The 22,520-nt window shown below is 38.7% G+C and overlaps 3 protein-coding genes across 4 annotated transcripts; 2 read left to right on the plus strand and 1 right to left on the minus strand.

Annotated features, from left to right (window-relative positions):
• The first annotated feature begins 381 nt into the window (after nt 1-381).
• Nucleotides 382-7,599, plus strand: LOC102784942 (coagulation factor X-like). Its single transcript, XM_006800340.3, has 8 exons — nt 382-508; nt 1,728-1,888; nt 2,141-2,165; nt 2,991-3,122; nt 3,270-3,550; nt 3,745-3,862; nt 4,550-4,737; nt 6,759-7,599. The coding sequence occupies exons 1-8, from the start codon at nt 427-429 to the stop codon at nt 7,164-7,166; spliced, it is 1,395 nt and encodes a 464-aa protein (XP_006800403.2). The 5' UTR covers nt 382-426; the 3' UTR covers nt 7,167-7,599.
• Nucleotides 7,600-10,729: 3,130 nt separating this feature from the next.
• prozb (protein Z, vitamin K-dependent plasma glycoprotein b) lies at nt 10,730-16,744 on the plus strand. 2 transcript variants are annotated; one of them, XM_035911813.2, is made up of 8 exons: nt 10,730-10,835; nt 12,446-12,540; nt 12,927-12,951; nt 13,214-13,390; nt 13,511-13,633; nt 13,718-13,788; nt 13,866-13,998; nt 15,645-16,744. In XM_035911813.2, exons 1-8 carry the CDS (start codon nt 10,754-10,756, stop codon nt 16,484-16,486), a joined length of 1,548 nt encoding a protein of 515 aa, XP_035767706.2. In that variant the 5' UTR covers nt 10,730-10,753; the 3' UTR covers nt 16,487-16,744. The 2 variants fall into 2 exon arrangements, with proteins under 2 accessions (XP_035767706.2, XP_006800402.2); XM_006800339.3 differs by having other exon boundaries at nt 12,377-12,540; nt 15,645-16,743.
• A 142-nt stretch (nt 16,745-16,886) lies between these two features.
• On the minus strand, nt 16,887-21,270 carry pcid2 (PCI domain containing 2). Its single transcript, XM_087835874.1, has 15 exons — nt 21,169-21,270; nt 19,981-20,047; nt 19,809-19,898; nt 19,624-19,697; nt 19,473-19,538; nt 19,334-19,375; nt 19,197-19,251; nt 18,660-18,763; nt 18,467-18,542; nt 18,230-18,371; nt 18,026-18,126; nt 17,788-17,861; nt 17,585-17,710; nt 17,165-17,288; nt 16,887-17,071 (listed from the first exon to the last, which is right to left on the minus strand). Exons 2-15 carry the CDS (start codon nt 20,014-20,016, stop codon nt 16,982-16,984), a joined length of 1,200 nt encoding a protein of 399 aa, XP_087692000.1. The 5' UTR covers nt 20,017-20,047; nt 21,169-21,270; the 3' UTR covers nt 16,887-16,981.
• Nucleotides 21,271-22,520: the final 1,250 nt, after the last annotated feature.

A 22,520-nucleotide genomic window follows, 5' to 3' on the forward strand; every position in this document is an offset into this window, starting at 1 on the left:
TCAGTGATGAAATCTATTCTTGTTTACCTCAAACAAACAAACATGGAGACTGTTGATTTTTCAGAGGTCTGACCTTCTGCTTGTTTTGCTTGTTTTTAAAGGAAAGGCCAGAGTCCACTTCAAGAACAGAGCGTTTACGGGAAACTGCGTGGTCTTTTAACTCTTTAGAGAATCATGTGAATAAAATGTCAAAAAACAAATAATTTTATAAGGACTGGATGTTTATATGTACACAAAAATACACACCAGTAAAATAACCTGGGACCAGACTGACATCTTTATTTCAGGCCAGTTATAAATGAACTCCATTTAACAGACTGTTAAAAACATGATACAATGTCTGAGGTTTATACTGGTGTTGTGAGTCACTAGTGTGTATATGTGTGTGTGCGTACGTGTGTGTGTGTCAGCAGTGCAGTCAGTGTCATGGCGGTCAGCATCATGTCTGCGTCTCTTCTCCTGTTCTGCCTTCTTCAATGTTTCCTTCAGGTCTTCAGTCAAGAAAAAGGTAAAAGAGTGACCTTTGACCTTTTGCTGTGTTATTGGTGTTCCTTAGTTGACTGACAAAAATATTCAAGTGGTATAAAAACCTGCTGTTACTACAGTTACTGTTACTACAGTAGTGATAATTAGAAAAATTGCTTTGTGTCCAATGTTATAGCTTATACAAACAAACAATATTTAGTCCTTATTGTGTCAAAATAGCATCATTATCACTATAGTAACTTAGTGGTTAAAAAAAACAATGGGGATGGCTAAGTAAAATATTACACACAAAAATTGAAACCTCCAATGCAGCCTTAAACATAGTGATTAAATAGTTATTAAATTCAATTATTACATTTTATTTAAATTATACTAAAAGTATAAATTAATCCATTAATATCATGACTTCTAATCTTCTTAATTCAAATCACATTTAAACAGTGACTTCATGAATTTGTACACTAATGTGCAAAAAAGACTTCCGCTCATTTCTTTACACTTTGTAAGCAAATTTATTTACATGTGCACGTTTTATGAATTGTAAAATTCTTCAGCACAGTCTGAACTCTCTTGGGCAGCTTTCTTGTAATTTCTTTAAAATTTGCCACGTCTTATTTGGGCCTTCACTGTTCAGTCTTCATTTTTTTAAGAATACATTTGAAGAGCTAATAGCTCTTTGGTAATCACCTCATTAGTGCTATAATACTATTTTATGTCTGTCAAACTGCGTTATCTTTGGCATTTTCTATAGATCATGTCATGCCACTAAACAGTGCAACTGGTGATAAACTGTCTCAAGAGCAAAAGCCAAACGTGCACCAAAGGGAATGGTTTGCTTTAAGTCTTTTATTAGAGTTTGTATGATACCATGGGGAGGATAGGAGGATGACTGGGGACCGCACAGGTCAAGGTGAGTTGCAGATTGTTATCTTGCAGTGGAGGACAGAGCCATTGGTGGGTAAGCAGAGGCGTGGCTTAAGATTTTTGAAAAAGTACTGTAGACAAAAATGAATATATAACAGCTATAATCAAAGCTGTCAAAGCACCAGTAGAAATTAAATGACTGATTGTTTAATTTTTTATCCTCTGTTAACTTTGTAACACTTCAGTTAGTTTTAGTTATTCATTATGTGTTAACCTAACATGGCAGAGCCTCCAGTTTTTCAGTTGCTCAGTTCTTCCAGTTATGACTAAATGTGCCACAGGAAACAACCTGTAAATTCACACTCTTGTGTTTTCAGTGTTTCGTTCAGCTCCCGAGGCCAACACCGTGTTCCTGCGGCCCAAACGGGCCAATACATTTATGGAGGAGTTCAGACAGGGGAACCTGGAGCGGGAGTGCTACGAGGAACAGTGCGACTTTGAAGAGGCTCGCGAGTACTTTGAAGACACCCAGAAGACAGTTGGTTAAATTTAAAAAAGGAGCTACTCAGCTCATTTCTACACCTGCATTTTCATTCTTAGATTCGACTAGAGTGCGTGATACACAGTTAAAAATTCAGTTGCAGACTCAAGTCTGAGCTTTTATGTTTGTTATTAGATTAGTTGTTTTGTTTTTTTACATTTAAATGTTAGAAAAAAACCCCAGAAAAAACGATAAAGAGTCCTGTTTAATGACTCCTGAATTCTAACTGTTGTTTTTTTTTGTGTGTAGAAAACCTTCTGGGCTGTTTACTCTGGTGAGTTTTATTTCACATTAGCTACTATATGTTCAACTACATCTGCTTAATTAATGAAAAGAAAAATAAGAAGCCAAATGAAAAGAAATGAAGAAAAACAAACCTAAAACTAAACTAAACTAAAACGATAGGCTTTCCAAGTGGTAAACTCCAGGGTTTTGTTTGTTCCAAGTAATTTAATTATGTGGATTTTAAGCAACAAATATACGCATGTAACAGTCATCATTTATACAATTTATACTTGCGTAGATAGCGTCAACCAGACAATCTGACCGGATCTGTATACAAACTGCAGAGGGTCAACAGATGTTTAAACTAGTCTTACCTTAATGATAGCTCTGATAGTACCAATTTTTCTTTTTTTTCTTTCAATTCATATAGTACCAAATAGCAACATCAGTTGCCTCAATGCACTTTATATTGTGAGATAAAGGACAAAGAGTACAAGCTCCTTCAGTACAGGAATCACATGGGATTTGTTTTCTGCTGCTTCAGACTCAGGTTATAAATTTGACTCGGGAACACACTTAGCTACCACAGGTCCTCAGAATACTGGGGCTGATGTTATCTGGGCCTAGAGCCTTGCTCTGGTATAGTTACTCCAACTGTCTTCAAAACTGGACAGAAAGCACAGTAACATATTTCAAATAGGTGAAAATTATACATGAAAAGAGATATGTATCTAAGATTAATCTTAGCTGGGATACTGGCGATGTGGTGCTTGTTCAGATGCTAAGCATAACTACAGTGTCTCTGAATTGTTCAACTTTAACTGCCACACACAAGGAGGAGTGCAGAATCCTAACAGTGTCTGTGTATTTGCAGTTCTTCCTCAGCTCTGTAAGAACAAAAATGGCGGCTGTGAACATTTCTGCAATATGATCCAGGGAAGTGTTCAGTGCTCCTGTGCTGATGGGTACTTCCTGGCATCTGATAAAAAATCCTGCCATTTCAATGGTGAGAGTCTTAAGAATCTACCTGGTCTTTTACTCTGATAGCAGAGCAGTGAAATACATCACAGATCAGACATTAGAAACTATAAAAAGTGAAACTAAACTTTCTGGTGACAAAATCCAACGTCTAATTTATATAAAACTCTTGCAGAGACCATCAGATGTGGTTTCATCCTCCCCAAAGGGCTGCAGACTGTTTTGAGGGACCATCAGACAAAAACAATGGAGGGGAATATAACTGCACTTAACAGCAGTGTAAACTCCACAGAGCCGATCCAGGATGCTGATTTAATGTCCGATTTAGTGTCTGAAAACAGAACCCAAATTCCAGCAAAGACCTGGACAACTTTGGAAAGTCTGATTGACTCTGAAATAGAAGATGAGTCATATCGCCAGTCAGGGTATTGTCCACCAGGAGAATGTCCATGGCAGGTAGAGACACACATGAACATACCCACAACATGAAGTTGCATTAAAAATATTGATCAGATACAGACTATCACTCTCAAATGAGTTTTTTGTTTTTTAACAGAGTTCATAGAATTGCTTGTCATCCTCACACATCTTCCAACTCTGGACAGGTTTAACAGTCTAATTTTACATGGTTTTTTTTCCCCATATCTTAGGCCCTCCTTTTCAATGAAAATGAAAACGTTTTTTGTGGAGGAACAATACTCAATGAAAACATCATCCTGACAGCTGCCAGCTGTGTAAACCAGTCAGATGACTTCAACGTCAGGCTCGGTAGGTCTGATGAGCCAATTACAAACCTTCACATACAATTCTAGGTCTTCACATTCAGATTCAAAAATACCTGCTTAAGTTTTATTTTAATGATGACTGTCTGCCTAATAAGAAATCATAAATCTTTTATATAAATATTTACTATAATTTCTTTGGTACAGTAAATTCAATTCAATTTTATTTATACAGCGCCAAATCACAACAACAGTCACCTCTAGTCGCTTTATATTGTAAGGCAGACCCTACAATAATGCATACATAGAAAAACCAAACAATCATATGACCCCCTGAGCAAGCACTTTGGCGACAGTGAGAAGGAAAAACTCCCTTTTAACAGGAAGAAACTTCTGGCAGAACCAGGCTGGACACGATGGACTGGCGCGTCTATTACATGCTTTATGATATCGGTTTTTCTGTCTGGAGAATTTTCCTTGTCTGAAGTGTGGGAGCATTGCAGCAGCCTATCGCACTCAATGCTACGTCCTCCTTCTGGCAAAATCATGCAATAACAGCTCCATAACCCCAACTAAAAATCAGTGCCAGACTGCAATAAAACAAGTCCTTTTACATCAGTAAATTCTGGAAACAGATTACAGATGTGACTACAGATTTGTAGGTGTCATATATGTATTCATTTTTGTTTTGACTGTTGTAATTAAAGTGTTTTGTTTGTTTCTCTGCATACAGGTGAGTTTGACAGGTCAGTGAATGAAGGTACTGAAGTTGACCACAAAGTGGAAGCAGTCCTCGCCCACAGAAACTACAATTCACAAACCTACGATAACGACATTGCACTCATCAAACTGGCTACACCTATCAAGTTCACGAGGTTCATCCTGCCAGTCTGCATTCCTGAGCAAGACTTTGCCAAAAAGGTGAAACTTTAAGCTAGTGTCATCATTTTACTCCACATTTAATAGAATAGAATAGATCTTTATTGTCACTGTTACAAGACAATGAAACACAGTTTGTGTTCTCTCTGTTGGCATCATGTAGATTTACATTGCGATTGTTTTAGGATATGAGAAGAAGATAAAAATAGACTTAAGTTTAAGGGCACCTAAAACTTACGTGTGTAATACGCAATAACGTAAGTATCTGCACAGTAACACTGTGTCCAGGGTGCGAGTCCTTGATGATAATATGGATTTCCACTGAAATCTGCCAGTATAATTTTCTCTGAGGGGGGTTAGTGAAGTGCCAATTGCCTGCTCTGCTGCCCTCACCACCTGCCGGCCGCTGCAGTTTCCTCTTGTCCCCCACAGTACAGCAGTTAAACCAGCGTGTACAGCAGTAGGTCAGAAGGCTCTAGATGGTGGAGCGGTAGTAGTTTACTAGCAGTCTCTGGGGTAATTGGGTAAACTTTTCTACCCTTTCTACCTCCTTCCCATCAATGTAAAGGGTGAAGTGCTCAGATTGCTTCTAATGTTAATTTATCAAAGTTTGTCAGAGGAACAACGTGGTCTGAGGCAATAGATGACAAGACAAGACTTAATGGCTGAAACTTTGTCAGTAAAAAATGCCCCCAAAATCATCACACATACTTAGTGCAGGTACTGCTCCAACATTATTACATGGACTGATAACACGATTAACCTTTCATGCATTAATTATGACAAGCGCAATCTGGATTTTTTTCTTAAGTATTCATTTTTAGCCATGAAAAGATGAACAAAAACACTTAAGAAAAAAAATCCTGCTCAAAGTTGTCATAATTCATGCATGACAGGGTTAAATAACAATAATTACAGTGAAACACGTCATACACCTATAGTAACATTAAACGACCAGTGGGTGGCAGGGTATGGGGTGACACATCAGTGTCCAATGTAATGTTTTAAGTGCAAGTATACCATGAACACTGACACAAATGCAAGAAAACAGCCTTTCAATAGCTGACCACTGTAGTGACCACTATGCGTGAAAGGGTTAAAAACCTTCTGTTTTTTAATTCTTGTGGGTAATTGTGGACACCAGATCTGAGATAAATTGAGTCTTTGCAATTGAAAACAATTCTGCAAAGAAGAGTGACACAATATTTCTCCACAGTTTTCACAAATGTTTGTTCACAGTTCTTGCTGCCAAGGATGGAACAACCAGTTATTCATTTTGGAGTCAGATTGGTTGGGATAGCTTTTTTCTACTCTCTTAAATGAAATCATCATTTAAAAACTGTATCTGACTAATATTAAAATGTGCTTGATGATCTAAAACATGTGAATGTGACAAATGTGCAAGAAGGTTTTAAAAAAAATAAGTCAGTAAGTAAAATTTGGTTTATATATCACCTTCACAAGAAGTGCTACACAAGATCCAACAATAAATTCAAAAAATTAGGGACGGGCAAACAGTTGAATATAAACATGTCATTTATTGTATGTTGCACCTTTGAAACACCACAGTCATTCTAAGTGCTTCACAACACAGAACTAAAAATACAGATTTAAGTTCAAATATATACATGAGAGAGTAAAGAGTGAAAACTCAAGTTAAAAAATAAAAAATATTCAAGTATGATTGCGATATAAAGGCATGGTTTAATTAATTAGCTAAAGACAGCAGTGAATAAACACCACTTTTAGCATCTTTAAATGCTATAGTGCAAATCTGACATCTGTAAGAAGTTGGTTCCTAAATCTGATTTCTTCTTGGCCAATGGTCAAATACTTTGAGGGTTGACTTTCCCACAAGCTAGAGCAGTCACTCTATTTTATTTACCTTAAAAGAAGGCCTTTGTGTTTTCCACAAATTAAGCTTAAACATTTAATTATCTGGGTGTTGAAGACCTGTAGTTACATAACTGTAGTTATGCCATGTTTACATGAAAAAATAAAAGAAATGCAGGATCAGAAACAGACAGCTGCCACTCTGGATACATTTTTACCTTTAATTTCAGGTCCTGATGCGGGAGCCAGTAGCTGTGGTCAGTGGTTTTGGACGTCTTGAGGAGGCTCAGATTCCATCCATGATCATGAAGCGCCTCATTGTAACCCACGTGGACCGTCAAACCTGCATCAGTTCCACTCGGTTTCTAGTCACTAATGGCATGTTCTGTGCTGGCTACAAATCTAGGGATGCTTGCCAAGGTGATGGTGGTGGGCCGCACATCACACGTTATAATGACACCCACTTCATCACTGGCATTGTGAGTTGGGGCGAAGGCTGCGGACGCAAGGGCAAGTATAACTTCTACACCCAGGTGTCCAGGTACATTCGATGGATCCATGAGGGTATCAAGAAGCTGGTGCACAGTGGCACAAATGGCGGCAGTCAGCATCTTGCAATAAAAAGGCTTTATCTGTAAAACATTTGTAAACATCCACCAACACTCACACTTATGCCTCTCATGTAATCCCTTCAGAGAAACAATGTTTATCCTTGTAAGCAAAGAGCTACAGGTCCCACCCGTGACAGAGAGAATTAGAGTCAATAATTGTTTATGAGGTTCCTCAGGGTACTACTCCTGGCCCTTTTATATTTTTAATTTGGGTTTATGTAACATCAATATTTTGTTTTTGTTTCAAATTCATGATTTGAGATGAATTTCTGTCCAACCTTCCCTCACTTCTAGCTTTGTATGGTCTTGATCTCCGTTTGATGTTCCAGTTTTTTCAGAGATTCCTGTTTAACTCTTTCTGTTCAGACTGATTCCATTAAAGGGACAAACTGTCACTAACATGCCATATCCACTGAAACTTTAATAATTTTGTTGGTCAGTATGATTAAAGTGAGAATGGAAAGCATGTCTGTGTCCATGTATTCTTTATGAGTTGCTGACAGAAATTAGCTTTTGAGCTGAATTTGAAAAAACTTCCAGCAATAACACAATAATATAGCAATAGTTTGAAGCGTGATGTCCTCTTAAAATCACACTTTTTGTTTCTTTTTGTTTTTCTGAGTAAAGCAAACAAAAAAGATCTAGCTGTCCTACATAATTATAGGCTAATTTCCAACCTTCCTTTCATCTCCAAACATCTTGAAAGAGTTGTTGTAAAACAGCACAAAAAATCTTCTGTAGAGGAAGAGTTTATCTGAAGAGTTTCGGTCAGGTTTCAGAGTAAAGAAACAGCTTTAGTGACGTGTTACAAAACTCTATGGCCTCTGACAGTGGACTCATCTCATCCATTTTTTTTCCTGTAAATGATGAGTCCTCTTAACACACTGAGGATAATTATGGAGTTCCACAGGGTTCCTAGAACCAGTTCTTTTCACATTATACATGCTCCCTCTTAGGAAATATCATTAGAAGGCATAGCATACATTTTCACTGTTATTCAGATGATACTCAACTATCCATGAAGCCAGATAACACACAAAAATTAGTTACTTTGTCTTAAAGACCTGAATGACCTCATTTTTCTGCTTCTAAATTCAAATGAAACTGAGGTAATTGTATAAATATTAGAAATATGATATGTCCTCAGATGCTTACTCTGAATGGAATTACCTTGGCCTCCAGTTACACTGTGAGGAATCTTGGAGTTGTTTTTGATCAGGATATGTTCTTAAAAGTGCATATTGAACAAAAATGTCGGGCTGCTTTCTTTCATTTGCGCAACATCTCTAAAATTAAAAACATCGTGTCTCAGAGTAATGCTGAAAAACTAGCCGATCATCTTGATCCATGCTCAATCATCCAGGTAAGTAAATCTCCAAAAGTTGATTCTGTTGATCTGGACGTAGTGTTTTCAGTGGGAGAAAGGTTTTGTCACTCATCCAAGTGACTTCTTCAGTCTCAGCTGACTGCAGCTTTCCCCAATCTTATAAACAGTACATTTGCATAATGACTGAAACCAGCCCAGTGAGGGAACAATGGGCTCGGAGGTCAGTTCCTTCATCATAATTGACCATTGATCAACAACCACTGACCAAAACCCACTGATCAATGGCCATGAATACCATTCACATAAAGTTGAGGAATGGCTGCAATCACAGCATTGATTGAGCGTAAGATGGCGAAAGAAAAGGGAAAGACTATCTCTGAATCGAGGAGGGGGCCTAAGGGTACATCTTTCTCCATCTTACAATGCTGTGATTGCAGCCCTTCCCCAACTTTCTGTGAATGGTACTCATGGCCCATTGTTCCTTCAGTGGGCTGGTTTCAGTCATTATGCAAATGTACTGTTTAAAAGGTTGGGGAAAGCTGCAGTCAGCTGAGACTGAAGAAGTCACTTGGATGAGTGATGAAATGTTTCTCCCACTGGAAATGCTACGTCCAGATGAACAGGCCCCATCTTATCTTAATTACCTCATAGCACCTATCACTCCATTAAAGCACCTTGATAGCAGACTGCATGCTTACTTGTGGTCCCTAGGTCATGTAAAATTATAAAAGGAGGCAGAGCCTTCAGTTTTTAGGCCCCTCTTCCGTGGAACAGCTTCCAGTTTGGATTCAGGAGACAGACACTATCTCTATTTTAAAGATTAGGCTTAAAACTTTCCTATTTGACAAAGGTTATGGTTGGATCGGGTGACCCTGAGTCAGCTGGGGGCTTCCTATGATGCACTATTTTTTTTTTCACTCATCGTTTTCACTCATTTTGCATAATTATATACTTTGCATTTAATCATTAGTTATTCTTAAACTCTGGCTTTCTTCCTTAGTGTTTCTTTTTGTTCTGTCTCTCTCCCCTCATGCCCAACTGGTTAAGCAGATGTTTTCCTCCTGTTAAAAAAAGAGTTTTTCCTTTCCACTGTTGCCAAGTGTTTGCTTAAAGGAGGCTTTTGAAATGTTGGGTTTTCTCTGTGTTGTTGTAGGGTCTGGTCTTTACCTTACTAGCGCATTGAGATAACTGTTGGGATTTTGCACTATAAAGATAAACAGAATTGAACTGAATATGATACATGTTTTTACGTTTCAAGTAAAAACTTGGTGGCTGGGGTGGCTGTAGCTCAGGAGGTAGAGCAGGTCACCTACTGATCGGAAGGTTGGTGGTTCGATCCTTGGCTCCTCCAGTCTGCATGTCAAGTATCCTTGGGCAAGATACTAACCCCAAGTTGCTCTCCGATGCATCCATCGGAGTATGAATGTGTGTGAATGTAGTTAGATAGCACTAAGTGTAGATAAAGTGCTTGTGAGAATGGGTGTGATTGGGTGAATGTGGCATGTTGTATAGAGCGCTTTGAGTACTCCGAGAGAGTAGAAAAGCGCTATATAAGAATCAGTCCATTTACCATTTACCAAGTAATCACTACTCTAACAAAACAAGCATTACTAGATGGTAAGTAACAAATTGCTTAAACTTAACTGTTATGTCCTAAAAAGAAATTTAAAGATCTCTCCAGTGACTCTGCTGGAGGAAAATGAAGTTGCAAATGTCATAAAAAGCTAGTTTATTTTCGATAACATTGGTGTTTTTGCTGAGGAAAACGGTCATTTTCTTGCATCAAAATTTTAAGTTGTAAACCCTAATAAATCTACTACCAGATGTACCAGATATACTAGATGATAAACATTTGTGATGAAATCTATCCTTGTTTACCTCAGACAAACAGACCTGCAGACCGTTCAGAGGTCGGACCTTTAGTTTGTTTTGTGTGGTTTGAACAGAAAGGCCAGAGTCCACCTCAAGAACAGAGTGTTTAGTGAAACTTGTGCTGTCTTTTAACTCTTTAGAGAATCATGTGAATAAAAAAAAACAAATAGTTTTATAATGACTGGATATTTATCTGTACATAAAAAAGCACACCAGTAAAATGACCTGGGACCAGACTGACATCTTAGTTTATTTCAGGACAGATATAAATGAACTCCGTTTAACAGACTGTTAAAAACATGATACAATTTCTGTGAGGTTTGTACTGCTGTTGTGAGTCACTAGTGTGTATATATGTGTGTGCGGACATGTGTGTGTGTGTGTGTGTGTGTGTGTCAGTAGTGCAGTCAGTGTCATGGCGGTCAGCATCATGTCAGCGTCTCTCCTCCTGTTCTGCCTTCTTCAATGTTTCCTTCAGGTCTCCAGTCAAGGAAAAGGTAAGAGAGTGACCTTTGACCTGTTGCTGTGTTATTGTTGTTCCTTAGTTGATTGACAAAAACATTCAAGTGGTATAAAAATACTCCAAGTTGGCACAGAATTTAACAACATTTCTACTGTCAGTACAGTCATGACACAATTAGCTCTAATCGTGTCACAATGACTGCTTGCTACATTATTATTATAACTTTGGTTACTTAATGGTTAAAAATATAGAATATAAGTACTACCTTAAATAATATAAAATAATCCATTAATATTGTGACTTTTACAATTATAACAAGAACATTTATTCTTCAGCACAGTCTGAACTCTCTTCGGCAGCTTTCTCGTCCTTCCTTTAAGTCGTCTTCAGGAATAGTTCTCCAGTTTTCTCAAAGGACATTAAAAGCTCTACTTTGGATGTTTCTGCCTTTTGCTCTGTTGTCTGTCAACATGGTCCCACACTGCTTCAATAATGTTGAGGTCCGGGCTCTGGGGAGGCCAAACCCTGACTGATTCTGGTACACTATTTATATTCAGATGCATGAAGTTTTTCCCATTTCTTACGGACATGACCTGACAATTTTCTTATTTTTTGTTCTCCCCTGAAACTCTATTAGTTATTAGCTGAAGTCTACATGTAATAGCCTTTGGAAATCACATTTTCATCAACTTTTATGCTCATCAAACTGTTTTACCCTCAGCTAAAGAAGCTGAGACTGTCTGGGCTCTGTGTGCGGCAGGCAGGGATGAGGACCCAAAAGCAGGACTCGTGGAAACAAAATGGCAAACACAAAAACCTCAGCTTTATTGCTGGCATGAAACAGAAGCCAAACCATGAAAGCTATAACTGAAACACACAGACAAATCTGAGGGTACAGCACAGACAGAGAGCAAAGGAAAACACAGGACCTATATACACAGAGGAGTAATCACAAAACAGGAAACAGGAGGGAGACACAGCTGGGAGAAATTAGGCCTAACGAGACAGGGGGAAGCACAACTAGACTCACTGCACATAAGACGTGGACCTTTAAAGTAAAACAGGAAACAAGAAACAAATCATCAAGATGCAAACTTGACACTGAACAACACCTATAATAATAATCAAAACAGCACAACTAAAGAATAAGAACATAAATCATAATACAGAAGGATACCAACACATAAGAAACTGAAAATGCTTGGTCAAAATGACCGTGACAGTTTTTTTTGACACTGTAAAGATACAGTGGCTTCTTGGCCAGTAGATGCAAAACTGGTTCATCACCTGAGTTAAGTGGCTTTTTATTCAAAGAAATTTTTTTTATTGACCTTCAGAAAGCCAGGAAAACAACAGCTAAGGGCCAATTGAAGACTTTTCCAAGACTCAATACTGTAGAGAACATTGAGCAAAGTAACTATGACATCCATAATCATCACATAGTTTCTAAATTATTTATTTGTTTTCCTGTTAATGTTACTGTTTTTTGTTTCAGCAAAAGACACCTTATTATTTATGACATGGTATCCTAACATATCGGAGCCTCCAGCCTTTTCAGTGCTCTTGTGTTTTCAGTGTTTCATTCAGCTTCTGAGGCTCACGCCGTGTTCCTGCGCCCTAAACGGGCCAACTCGTTCATTTTAGAGGAGATCCTACAGGGCAACTTGGAGCGGGAGTGCTACGAGGAGCAGTGCAACTTTGAAGAGGCTCGCGAGTACTTTGAAGACACCCGGAGGACGGTTAGTTAAATTAAAAGAGGGAGCTTTTGCGCTCATTTCTACACCTGTTTTTTTTACTTTTAGATTCCAGTAAACACAGACTAAAACAATGTGTTTTAGGTTCTGATTCTTTAGGGTTCTGGCTCATTAAAAGACCACCTAATCATTTTTGATTTGCATTTTTTTTTATGTCTGTGTTACATTTGATGTTCTCTGTTTCTTTTTAAATGCTCCTTGGGATGCACCCAGAGCTGCAGTCTTAATCCTGAGCCTGTTTATGTCATATTTGAAAATTTGAGCATGTTTAATGATCGTCTTTAAACATACATAGAAAAAGGAGAAAAAACAAAACAAAAAGTGCATTGCTTAATTCCTCTCGGATTCTAACGTTTTTTGTTTGTGTGTAGATCACTTTCTGGGCTGTTTACTCAGGTGAGTATCTACTTTCAGCTAAACTACATTTGATTAATTAATGAAATAAAATAAATTAAAAAAAACATTTAATTTCCAACTAGAAACTGCAGTTTGATAATTAAAATGTGTTTAGAATGTATTTTAATAATATTTTTGTTGATTTACTGTCATCAAATGTATTATTTTAAATGTAAATATTTGATTTAATAGTTTCACAGCAAAAATGTAAACATTTATTAGTTTACTAAACACTAGCAGTTTCTGTTTTTGGTCTTTGGAGGTGGAAACCACTGCTTGCAGAGTCCCTGTCTGAATGGAGGGACCTGCACTCACAATGTGCGGGGGTTTACCTGCTCCTGCAATGCCCCTTTCTACGGTCCAGTCTGTGAATTGAAAGTACAGGATGAGGCATTACAGACAATAACGTCGTCCACAGCACAGCAAACCAAAACAGCAGGTCTGACCACACCTCCATAAAAGGACGGGAGATCAAAACTCATGGTGCACTAATGGGAATTAAGAAATATCAGACCATCACGTATAAAAGATGATTCTTTGTTTTCCAAATCTGTCTTAGAGTGTCCGACTGAGAGTCCGACTGCTTGTCATCAGCTATGCACAGTGACCTACGAGTCCTTCCGATGCTCCTGCATGTCTGGATTCAAGCTGCACAGCGACGGACGGAGCTGTCTGCCAGAAGGTTGGATGCTCCGAAAACACTAGACTTTATGAGACCAGTTCAAACTGGTGAGATGAAGTTTTATTGTTGTCTTTGTCTCCACAGTCGAGTTTCCCTGTGGAAGACTTCCTGAGGAAACTCTTTCCACGTGTCACCATGGTAACTGTCCCTGGCAGGTAAGATCTTCTGGTACAGTGGTGTCAGTCTAAATAAAACCAGAATAATAAATAAAGTGTCTGTTTTCTGCCACCAGGTGTCTCTGCTGAACAGCACACTGCAGAAGTTGTGCAGTGGTGTGGTGCTGGGTCAGCGGTCCATCCTTACCTCTGCCCGCTGCCTCTATCAGGACTCAGAACCAAAACCCTCCAACCTCTATGTGCTTGCTGGTAGGAAAATGCTATCACAATTATTGTTATCACACCATGATAACACTATAATAACTACTACTAAATTAAAATATAGAAAGGGTGATGTATAGACATCAATTTCTCATCCATTCAGAATAAAAATCTAAAAAAGTCACGTCATTCCATTTTAAATTTTACTGTTTTTAAATTTGCTTCTGTTACTCAGAGTTTGCAAAAGAACAGACATCCTGTACTTAAGTAGAAGTACAAACACTAGTGTTGAAAAATACTCATGTAAAAGTACAAGTACTGATTCAACTTCTTTAATCAAGTAAAAGTGAAAAAGGGGCGACTCTGAAATGTACTCTAAGAAAAAAAGTAAAAGCAGCTCTTTGGAGGACGTTCTTTTGTGCAAAGCTAACTGAATCATGTGCTTTAATAAAGTATTAATAAAATATTGTCAGTAGGGCCAGAAAAACTTTGTTTTAGTCTAAATTTTTATTCTAATAAATGTATTCAGCCTGAATTGCTTAAGTACAACATCAGCAGAGGAAAATGTAAAAATACATATTTCTATTTTCTGTTGCATATATTGCAGAGGGTGACTTTAAAAGGAAAGTATGGTCAGGGGTTAAACTCAGATTAACCAGGTGGGGAAACCTAAAATCAGTTGTAATTGGCTCAGTGTGGGGAAAAGAATCGCACTTTAACTCCTGACACATCAGTTGGATGTTAAAATTGTAGGGAGTGAAAGTAAAAAATTGTCAGAAAAACGTATCTGAAGTATTTGTACTGTATATATATTTCAGGCTGCAAACAGATGTGCTCACAGACAATTTGCCCAATTTTTAAACAAAAAAAACAAACACATGGATTAAATTTTATCAAATGTTCAAATCACTGAAGACAATATTAAACCCAAACCAAAAAGTGGAAGAACTAGCCCTTACACACATTAAACCCTGAATAAGCAATTGACATACTGACAAATTAATGCAGTGTATGGACAGGTTTTACATCTGTGTTTCACTCTAGAAACTATATTTCAGATCAGATGAAGACAAATTGATTCAAAAGGTTTTAAAAGCCAAAGCTGTCCATCAGAAATTGATGGTTGACTACCAGCTATCCCAGCTACCATAGGGCAAAAGGCAGGGTACACTCTGGACAGGTCGCCAGTCTGTCGCAGGGCTAACACAGTAGCCACACAAGCATTCACACCTTTGGGCAATTTTGAATAATCAGTTAACCTAACCCCACTAGCTGCATGTCTTTGGTCTGTGGGAGGAACCCGGAGTACCTGGAGGGACCCCACACAAACTCCACACAGAAAGGCCCAGCCAGTTGAACTCAGGACTTTTTTGCTGGGATGCAAAAGTGCTAACCATCATACCACCTGCATTCATTCATATAAAAATCTTTGGCTGTACTTTGAGAGGTTTATCTGTTATTAATTCATTTTTTGAGCTGCAGAGCGCTGTGTGCACACTGCTGAGTAAAAGGCACTGGTGTGCTCTACACTTTTCATTTACATCATGCAGTTCTTTCTCTATCCATTAAAATTAAGTTATTGCAAAATTATTATTTTCTTGATAAGTGAGCAAAGTTACAAATTCAGCAGGAGACCAAATATTTATTATATTTATTATTAATTCATTTCTTAACTAATTTCCTTTGTCTCCCAGAGAAACAGAGGATGCTCTTCACTGTCAAAGCGATGTACCTTCACAACGGTTATCATAAAGATCACCATGAAAATGACCTTGTCCTCCTCGAGCTAGCTGACTCCATGACCTTTAGCCCCAGCCTCATCCACCTCTGTTTGCCCACCAAAGACTTCAGCGAGAATGTCCTGATGCATTCTGGGAGGACTGGGATTACAGAGAGTTGGGAATTCAGCAAGAACCAGAAACTGGTCTATATGACGCTGGACGATTGTCGCCGTGAGCTGAACATCCCACATCCACTAAGCAACAAAATGTTCTGCATGAGGAAGCAAAATGAACCATTAAAGTACCAAAATGAAACACAAGAGGGCCCAGGAGCTCAGAGACACCCTAATGTACACCTTGAGATTCCAAAGAGAGGCCACAAGCATCAAAACAGACCTTTAGGGAACCAGATTGGAGTCCAGGGAAGGCTTCATGGACGCACGGTCAATAGGCTCCAGAATCAAACCCAAAACAAAAACACTAACCTCGAGCTGCTGAATAAAACAGCAAGCTACAACCACACTTCAAAAGCTCTGAATTTTGAGTCCTCGCATGGGGTCAGCAGGTCAAATTCGGAAACCAGCAACAGGCCATGTGGCGGGCTGATGCCAGGGTCGTCTGTAGCCACTGTAGAGCAAGGCACAGTGTTCCTGACCGGGCTGCTAATCTCATCACCGTCTGAGTGTGAGGTTAGCGGCGGTGGTTTGGTGTTCAGCAAACTGTCTCGTTACCTGAGCTGGATCCGAATGAGGCTGGAGGTGATCGAGAAGTTAGCCACGACTCCCCAAGTGAGACAATATCCAGAAGCTCGCTAACAGATCGCCACCATCTGAAACTGATTCACCTGTTCTTGTTCACTTGTAATGTTTTTTGTTTTCTTCTTATTAACAGCTGCCCTCCCTAAAGACTGAAAACTTTGAACATAAATCAGTTTTGCTATGAGTCTCTTGTCCTACATTCAGTTTCTTTTTTCCAAATGGTCACAACAAAAACACAAAATTGAAACTTTCTGCTGCTGAACTTCACAAACATTAAGTCATGAATAATATTTGTATTTGAAATGTGTAAATTAAAATGCTTTTGAAAAAACAAATTCCAGTCTCTTAATCTTGCGGTGATAAAAGTTCAGTTCTGCTCAAAATAAAACCTTTGACACCCACAATTCATAGCAACAAATGTAATAACCAGATACAAGCTCTACAAACCAACATCTGTTTTATTCGACATGTCTTTAAAGTACAAAATAAAGGAAATATGAATTGAGTGAAAAACGTTTCCAGGAAAGCAGCCCTGTAGAATTGTCTCATAGACTATGAGACAGACGACAGAGGAGGGAAGGGATTCTGTTTGCTGACCACGAGCTTCTGGTGCTGGTGGGAGATGTAGCCTTTGATGTGACCCTGGAAGACGACAGGAAACACAGAAGAAGAGCTCAGCGTTTATTTGCCAGTTCACCTGAATCTAAGTGGCTTTTTATGTTCCAGTTTCCTCACCATGTAAATGAGGTTGGCCAGGATACATTGCACCTCGTCGATGTCGACATCCTCCACCTTCATCATCCTCAGAGCCACCAGGAAGGCATCCAGAGGCAGCTGGTGAGTCCTCAGCAGCAGATACCTGCAGACAGAAAGCAGTCAGGGTATGGTTCATGTTTTCGGAGATTACAGAGAAAATTATTTGCTATTAGTCATTTTTTGATTAAGATTACAGAATAAAACTATAAAATCTGAATAATATCCACAAACAAGGCAAAACACCTAAACAAGGCACTAAATTTGAGGTCCAAATGCTCTCAAAAATGAAGGGACCAATCTTCATAAACAAAAAAACATTAAAAAAAGTAATATGTAAAAAGAATTTGATTACATTTCAGTTTGTGTGTGTGTTGGTAAAACAGCTACTGAACCACTCACACTTTCTTGAAGAGGTTCCTGTAGGTGATGATCTTCAGCTTCTCCAGGATGAGGAAGATCCCGCAGCGGATGAAGAAGGTCTCGTGTTTGGACAAAGCCTCATTCAGCAACAGTAAGTTCCCTTCACTGACACAAACATTTACCTGTGAGCCCACATGACGTGATGTCACTTCCTGTGATAATGCCCCTGCCCCTCTCCTTACCTCACAGCTTTGGTAACATCAGAAAACTGCATGAGGTCATACTTCCTAAGGAGTTGATGAGTTGGCATGTGACCCTGAAACACCAGCAACAACCAGTTACCCTGTGAACCATTACACTGCTCCCATGATGCAACAGTCCTGACAGTCCTGAGTGTAAACTGGTCTGGACTTTCTAATCAGGATCTAAACTGGTGTAAACCCATTTTACCAAATCTAAAAAGGTGCTAAAGTTTCTTACCAGCAACATCTTGACAGGCAGCAGGTAAATGAGGATCATCCTCTTGTTCTTCTGGCTGGATCGATGACAGTGATCAAAGGCGTATGACAAGAACTCCTCGGCTACAGAAACAAAAAAGATTTTAACTGTAGTCCAAACCTGAATCGTTTAACAATTTCAAATAATGTTTAAGTCGACACTGCGCCATATCTGTAGCAGTGTTACCCAGTTTGAAGTCACTGTCGAACATGGCTTTGCGGCCCACGTAGTATTTATAGGTGACCTTCTGAGCTGGACTGTAGTCATTCTTCAGGTTGGAACTATCAATGGCTCTAATCAGAGGTTTGCACAGGTGCAGCTTATTGATCTGCAACACATAAACCTGCAGCTATAACCAATCACCAAATCTCCATCGATGATTCATAAACTGGGTGTTTCAGTCACTAATTATTGAGTTTAGACCTTGAAATAAATCTTGAAGAGCTGGTTGCTCAGAAACATCATCCCCCACTTCTTTGAGTCCTCAATACCTGCACGACTACCAACATTGAAAATGTGAATATTAACAAGGACGTCCATTAAACATGAAATATAATAGTGCATAAAATGGGAAATCTAATAAACGCATACACAGAGGACGTGTATATTTACTGACTTGTCACTGGCACAAACTCTGAAGCAGCTCATCAGCTGCTCTGCTGCTTTCTCCAACATCTCGCTAGGCTGACCTTTACCCTTCTTCTGTAGCTGCTGCTCTGCCTGGACACAATAAAATTAAAACCCACTTTCAATAACTTTCAATCCCACCTGAAGGTTTTCACCTGTAATTTCCTGGTCCTGTCTCTATACAAATTTCTTTACGTCAGCTGTTTTATTTGCATTTTTAGAGGAAAGTGGTTACATTTTTTAGTTTTCTTACTATAAATATAAACACAATACTGAGTACTCCTCATTTCTTTATATATTTTGCTAGGAAAATGGGAAACCAGTGCAAGCATACATGGAAATATAGCATATAAGGCAATCACAGGGTTGTTACAAATCTAACAAGGTTGAAAGTCAATATTTGCAAAATCTAAAGAAATGAGTTGAGGCTCAAGACTTTTGTGCAGGACTGTAAATAAACACACATATATGGATGAATTTGACTGCTGAACAGATAAAAGAAAAGCCAGGTTGAAATGTTAGTTACGTTGTTGGCGAATATCCGGAGGTCCAGGGTGACAGCAAACATCACGGGCAGAGCCCTGAAACAGAAGGTAGTGATGGTGCGTTCAAAGGCAGCACGTTAGAATCAGCTTCAGTCTGCTACTTTGAAACTGAACTCACCAGTTCTCCTCTTTGTGGGACTGAAAGGCCTTCAAGAAGGACGTGAGGAGTCAAGGAGCTGATCAGACTGATTAGTGATTATTTACTGAAGGTCAGATTGTGTGATTAAGAGACCAAAAAGTCACTTTATGAAGGATATTGAACAACGAGCGTCTGGAACTTGTAGGCTTCAACAAAGTCATGGTTGGCTACAGCGTAGGTACACCTGAAACACACACACAGCCATTTTCTTTCACCTTTATGTCCTCACAACACCACTAAAGCATCACCGTCTGATCCGTCGGTCCCACCTGAGGTGAGCTGCGACCATCTCATCGTATGGCGGCTCCAGAACCTGCTGACACTTATCCTCTGGACTCGCCAGCTGTAACACATGCGCACACACGCGCGCACGCACACACACACACACACACACACAGAGGTGAGGCTATGTTCTAGCAACATTCAGAGTTTATGCGAGGCAGCAGTGGCTGACCTGGAGACGGGGGTTGGCAACATGCGGGTGTTTGAAGGACAGCAGCTCAGCACAGAAGGAGCCCTCGCGGTTGTCGATGGCCTCGTAGACCTTCAGGAGGAAAATGAGACAGATTCCAACCAAATTACATAAAAAATGTACATTTCAGACACAGTTAAAGGTCAAAGGTTACCTGCTGCAGGTACTGGTTGATGGTGATGTGAGCCATGAAGGCCTGCTGACCCAGCAGCTGTCTGGACCTGAAGAGAAAAACCAGTTTAACTTCACTTCAGTTTTCACTGTTACTCATGTATTCATGTTATGAAACAAACACACGAGATGATCTCAAAGCTCCAGCACAAAAGAAACATTATTGCTGCACAGTTTGGCTGCTTGAAGGGTGAACCTCAACTTCAGCACAGTAAGAGTCACCACAGCAGATCATTGTCCTTTGTCGCACCAGCCCTCTGCATCCTCCTTCACTACATCCAAGACTCTCCTCTGAGGTCTTCCTCTTCTTCATATTCAACAATCTTTCCTAATATATTCCCATCATGATTGACCTCTGGCGCTCCTGGTATCCTTTCCACTTATTCACTTGCACACACATTGTATCTAACTTCCTTCTCTCAGATCTCTCCCTTTACCTGGACTAATCTGTTATGAGAATCTCATTCCTTATTATCTTTATGATTTTTGCTGGTCAAGATTTTTACTCCTAGTGCCTGGGACCAGCACTAGTGACTTGAATTACTTTGTTTGCATTAATTTAAATCAGGAATATTTCAGTTTTATTTTTTTCTGTGGAATCGTTTGATAAATAAACGCAAGCATTATTTTTTTTTATATTTTTATAAATAATTGTTTGATTTATTTATTTTATAACACGTGTTTTACGTTCAGGTGGGTCTAAATCAGTTTAAATATAGAGCACATAAGAATATTCCATTAAATTTTCAATTCAATTCAATTTTATTTATATAGCGCCAAATCACAACAACACTCGCCTTGATTTGTGACCATTATATGGTCACTATTTTCTTTTACTTCATATTAGCTTATGATAACTCCTCTTTACAACCTGCATCCACAAACACTCTTAAATTTAATATCAGAGGCTGATTTTTAGATTTAAAAAAGAAAAATGAAGACAGAAACAGAAAGTCTACGATCTTATTTTATTAAGATCTTAATAAATTAAATAAAAGCAGATTTCTCGCCGGGTTTCTCTGTGAAACTGACTCCAACCAGGCAGCAGCTCTCTTTTCGCTTTAATTCCTTCGTTTCCGGTTAAAATCCTACGTTTAATCGCAGTTTCCGGTTGATAACAGAGAACAAGTAACAACACAAACATAAAAACGAACAACAGACAACTACCTACCTTCAAAACAAAAATTTAATCTGAAAATAAGTCCCAAATCCACTATTTGCGTCCATTCAACTGATGCACACCACAACAACGTCCGGGTCTTTGGGGGGGTCATACTTCCGCTACATTTCCACAATAAGACGCTATAATTCAAAGTAAAAGCATTACACTATACCAGCTATCACGACGAATGGTCAAAAACAACGAAATATATGTTTTTACATATATTTTATCTAAATATATGTTTTTACATACATTTTGACATGCATTTACAAACATTTTGACATGAACCTTCTTCTTCATGAAGTTGATAAAATAAATGTTTAAAAGGGGGCTCGAGAACCAACACCTGGTCTATAGATCAATAAATCATCGAGTCTCAGTGACGACTTTCTCGTTTTCTACTTTTAAAAAACTGACATAAAATGACACTCTCTCTTAAGTCTTTATTGACACACAGCTGAATCACAACCTCTCTCTTTCTGCAGCAGAAAAAAACAAAAAGCAACAACGAGAGCAGAACAATTATTTGGTGTTTTTGCTGACTGCATGTTTTGATTTAATTAATTTAATCTTGAAATTATCTTTTGTTTCTGCTTAGCAGCAACAGATCCGGAGGAACAACAATGAGAAAGCAACATCATCAACAACAAAGACATGAATCTTTTACCTCTGACTCCAGAGGGCACCATAACACCACAGAGTTTGCAAGACTTAACATTGATTTGATTTCTTTTAACACTTTGATTCAGCAAATGATATAATGTTGATTTACATGTGACTTGATGAGCAAGTGGCAGCCACTAAAAGTCCCTGCTAGACACCTTTAATATCTGCAAGAAAAGGAAGCCAAATTTACTGTCAGGTAAAAGGGAATAATTTTAATTTCATTCTCTATATTATATACTGCAACTCTTCAAAAGTCCTAAATAATGCTCTGGCTCTTTAAGGCCCTCCTCCATATGAAAGCTCACTTCTGTTTGATTTCCCAAAATCTGGAAGAGAGCTGAGGGGCAACACCTAGAGCCTGTGAGCTGTGATGTTGGAAACAGAAGATTCAGAGCAGTGTACATAATTTAACATTATTACTTTAAACTCTGGACAGGTTTAAATGAACATCTGAGATTGTAACATCAAATATATGACGATATATCATAGCAAATTATGAATCTATTATGTTTCTAAATGTAGCTTTTCAAGGCCCTCCTCTCTAAAAATCTGACTGGCCAACATCTCAAAGCCAGCACTGAAAGCCTATAAGCCATGATGCTGGAGACAGAGGATTCAGAGCAGTGTGATGTCTCAAAAGAAATACTTTTACATAAGTTTACTTCATTATTTTTAACTTTAGACAGGTTTAATAT

This window comes from Neolamprologus brichardi, chromosome 23, assembly GCF_056152115.1.
Source record: "Neolamprologus brichardi isolate AB-2024 chromosome 23, ASM5615211v1, whole genome shotgun sequence".
In the NCBI taxonomy this organism is placed as follows: Eukaryota; Metazoa; Chordata; class Actinopteri; order Cichliformes; family Cichlidae; genus Neolamprologus; species Neolamprologus brichardi.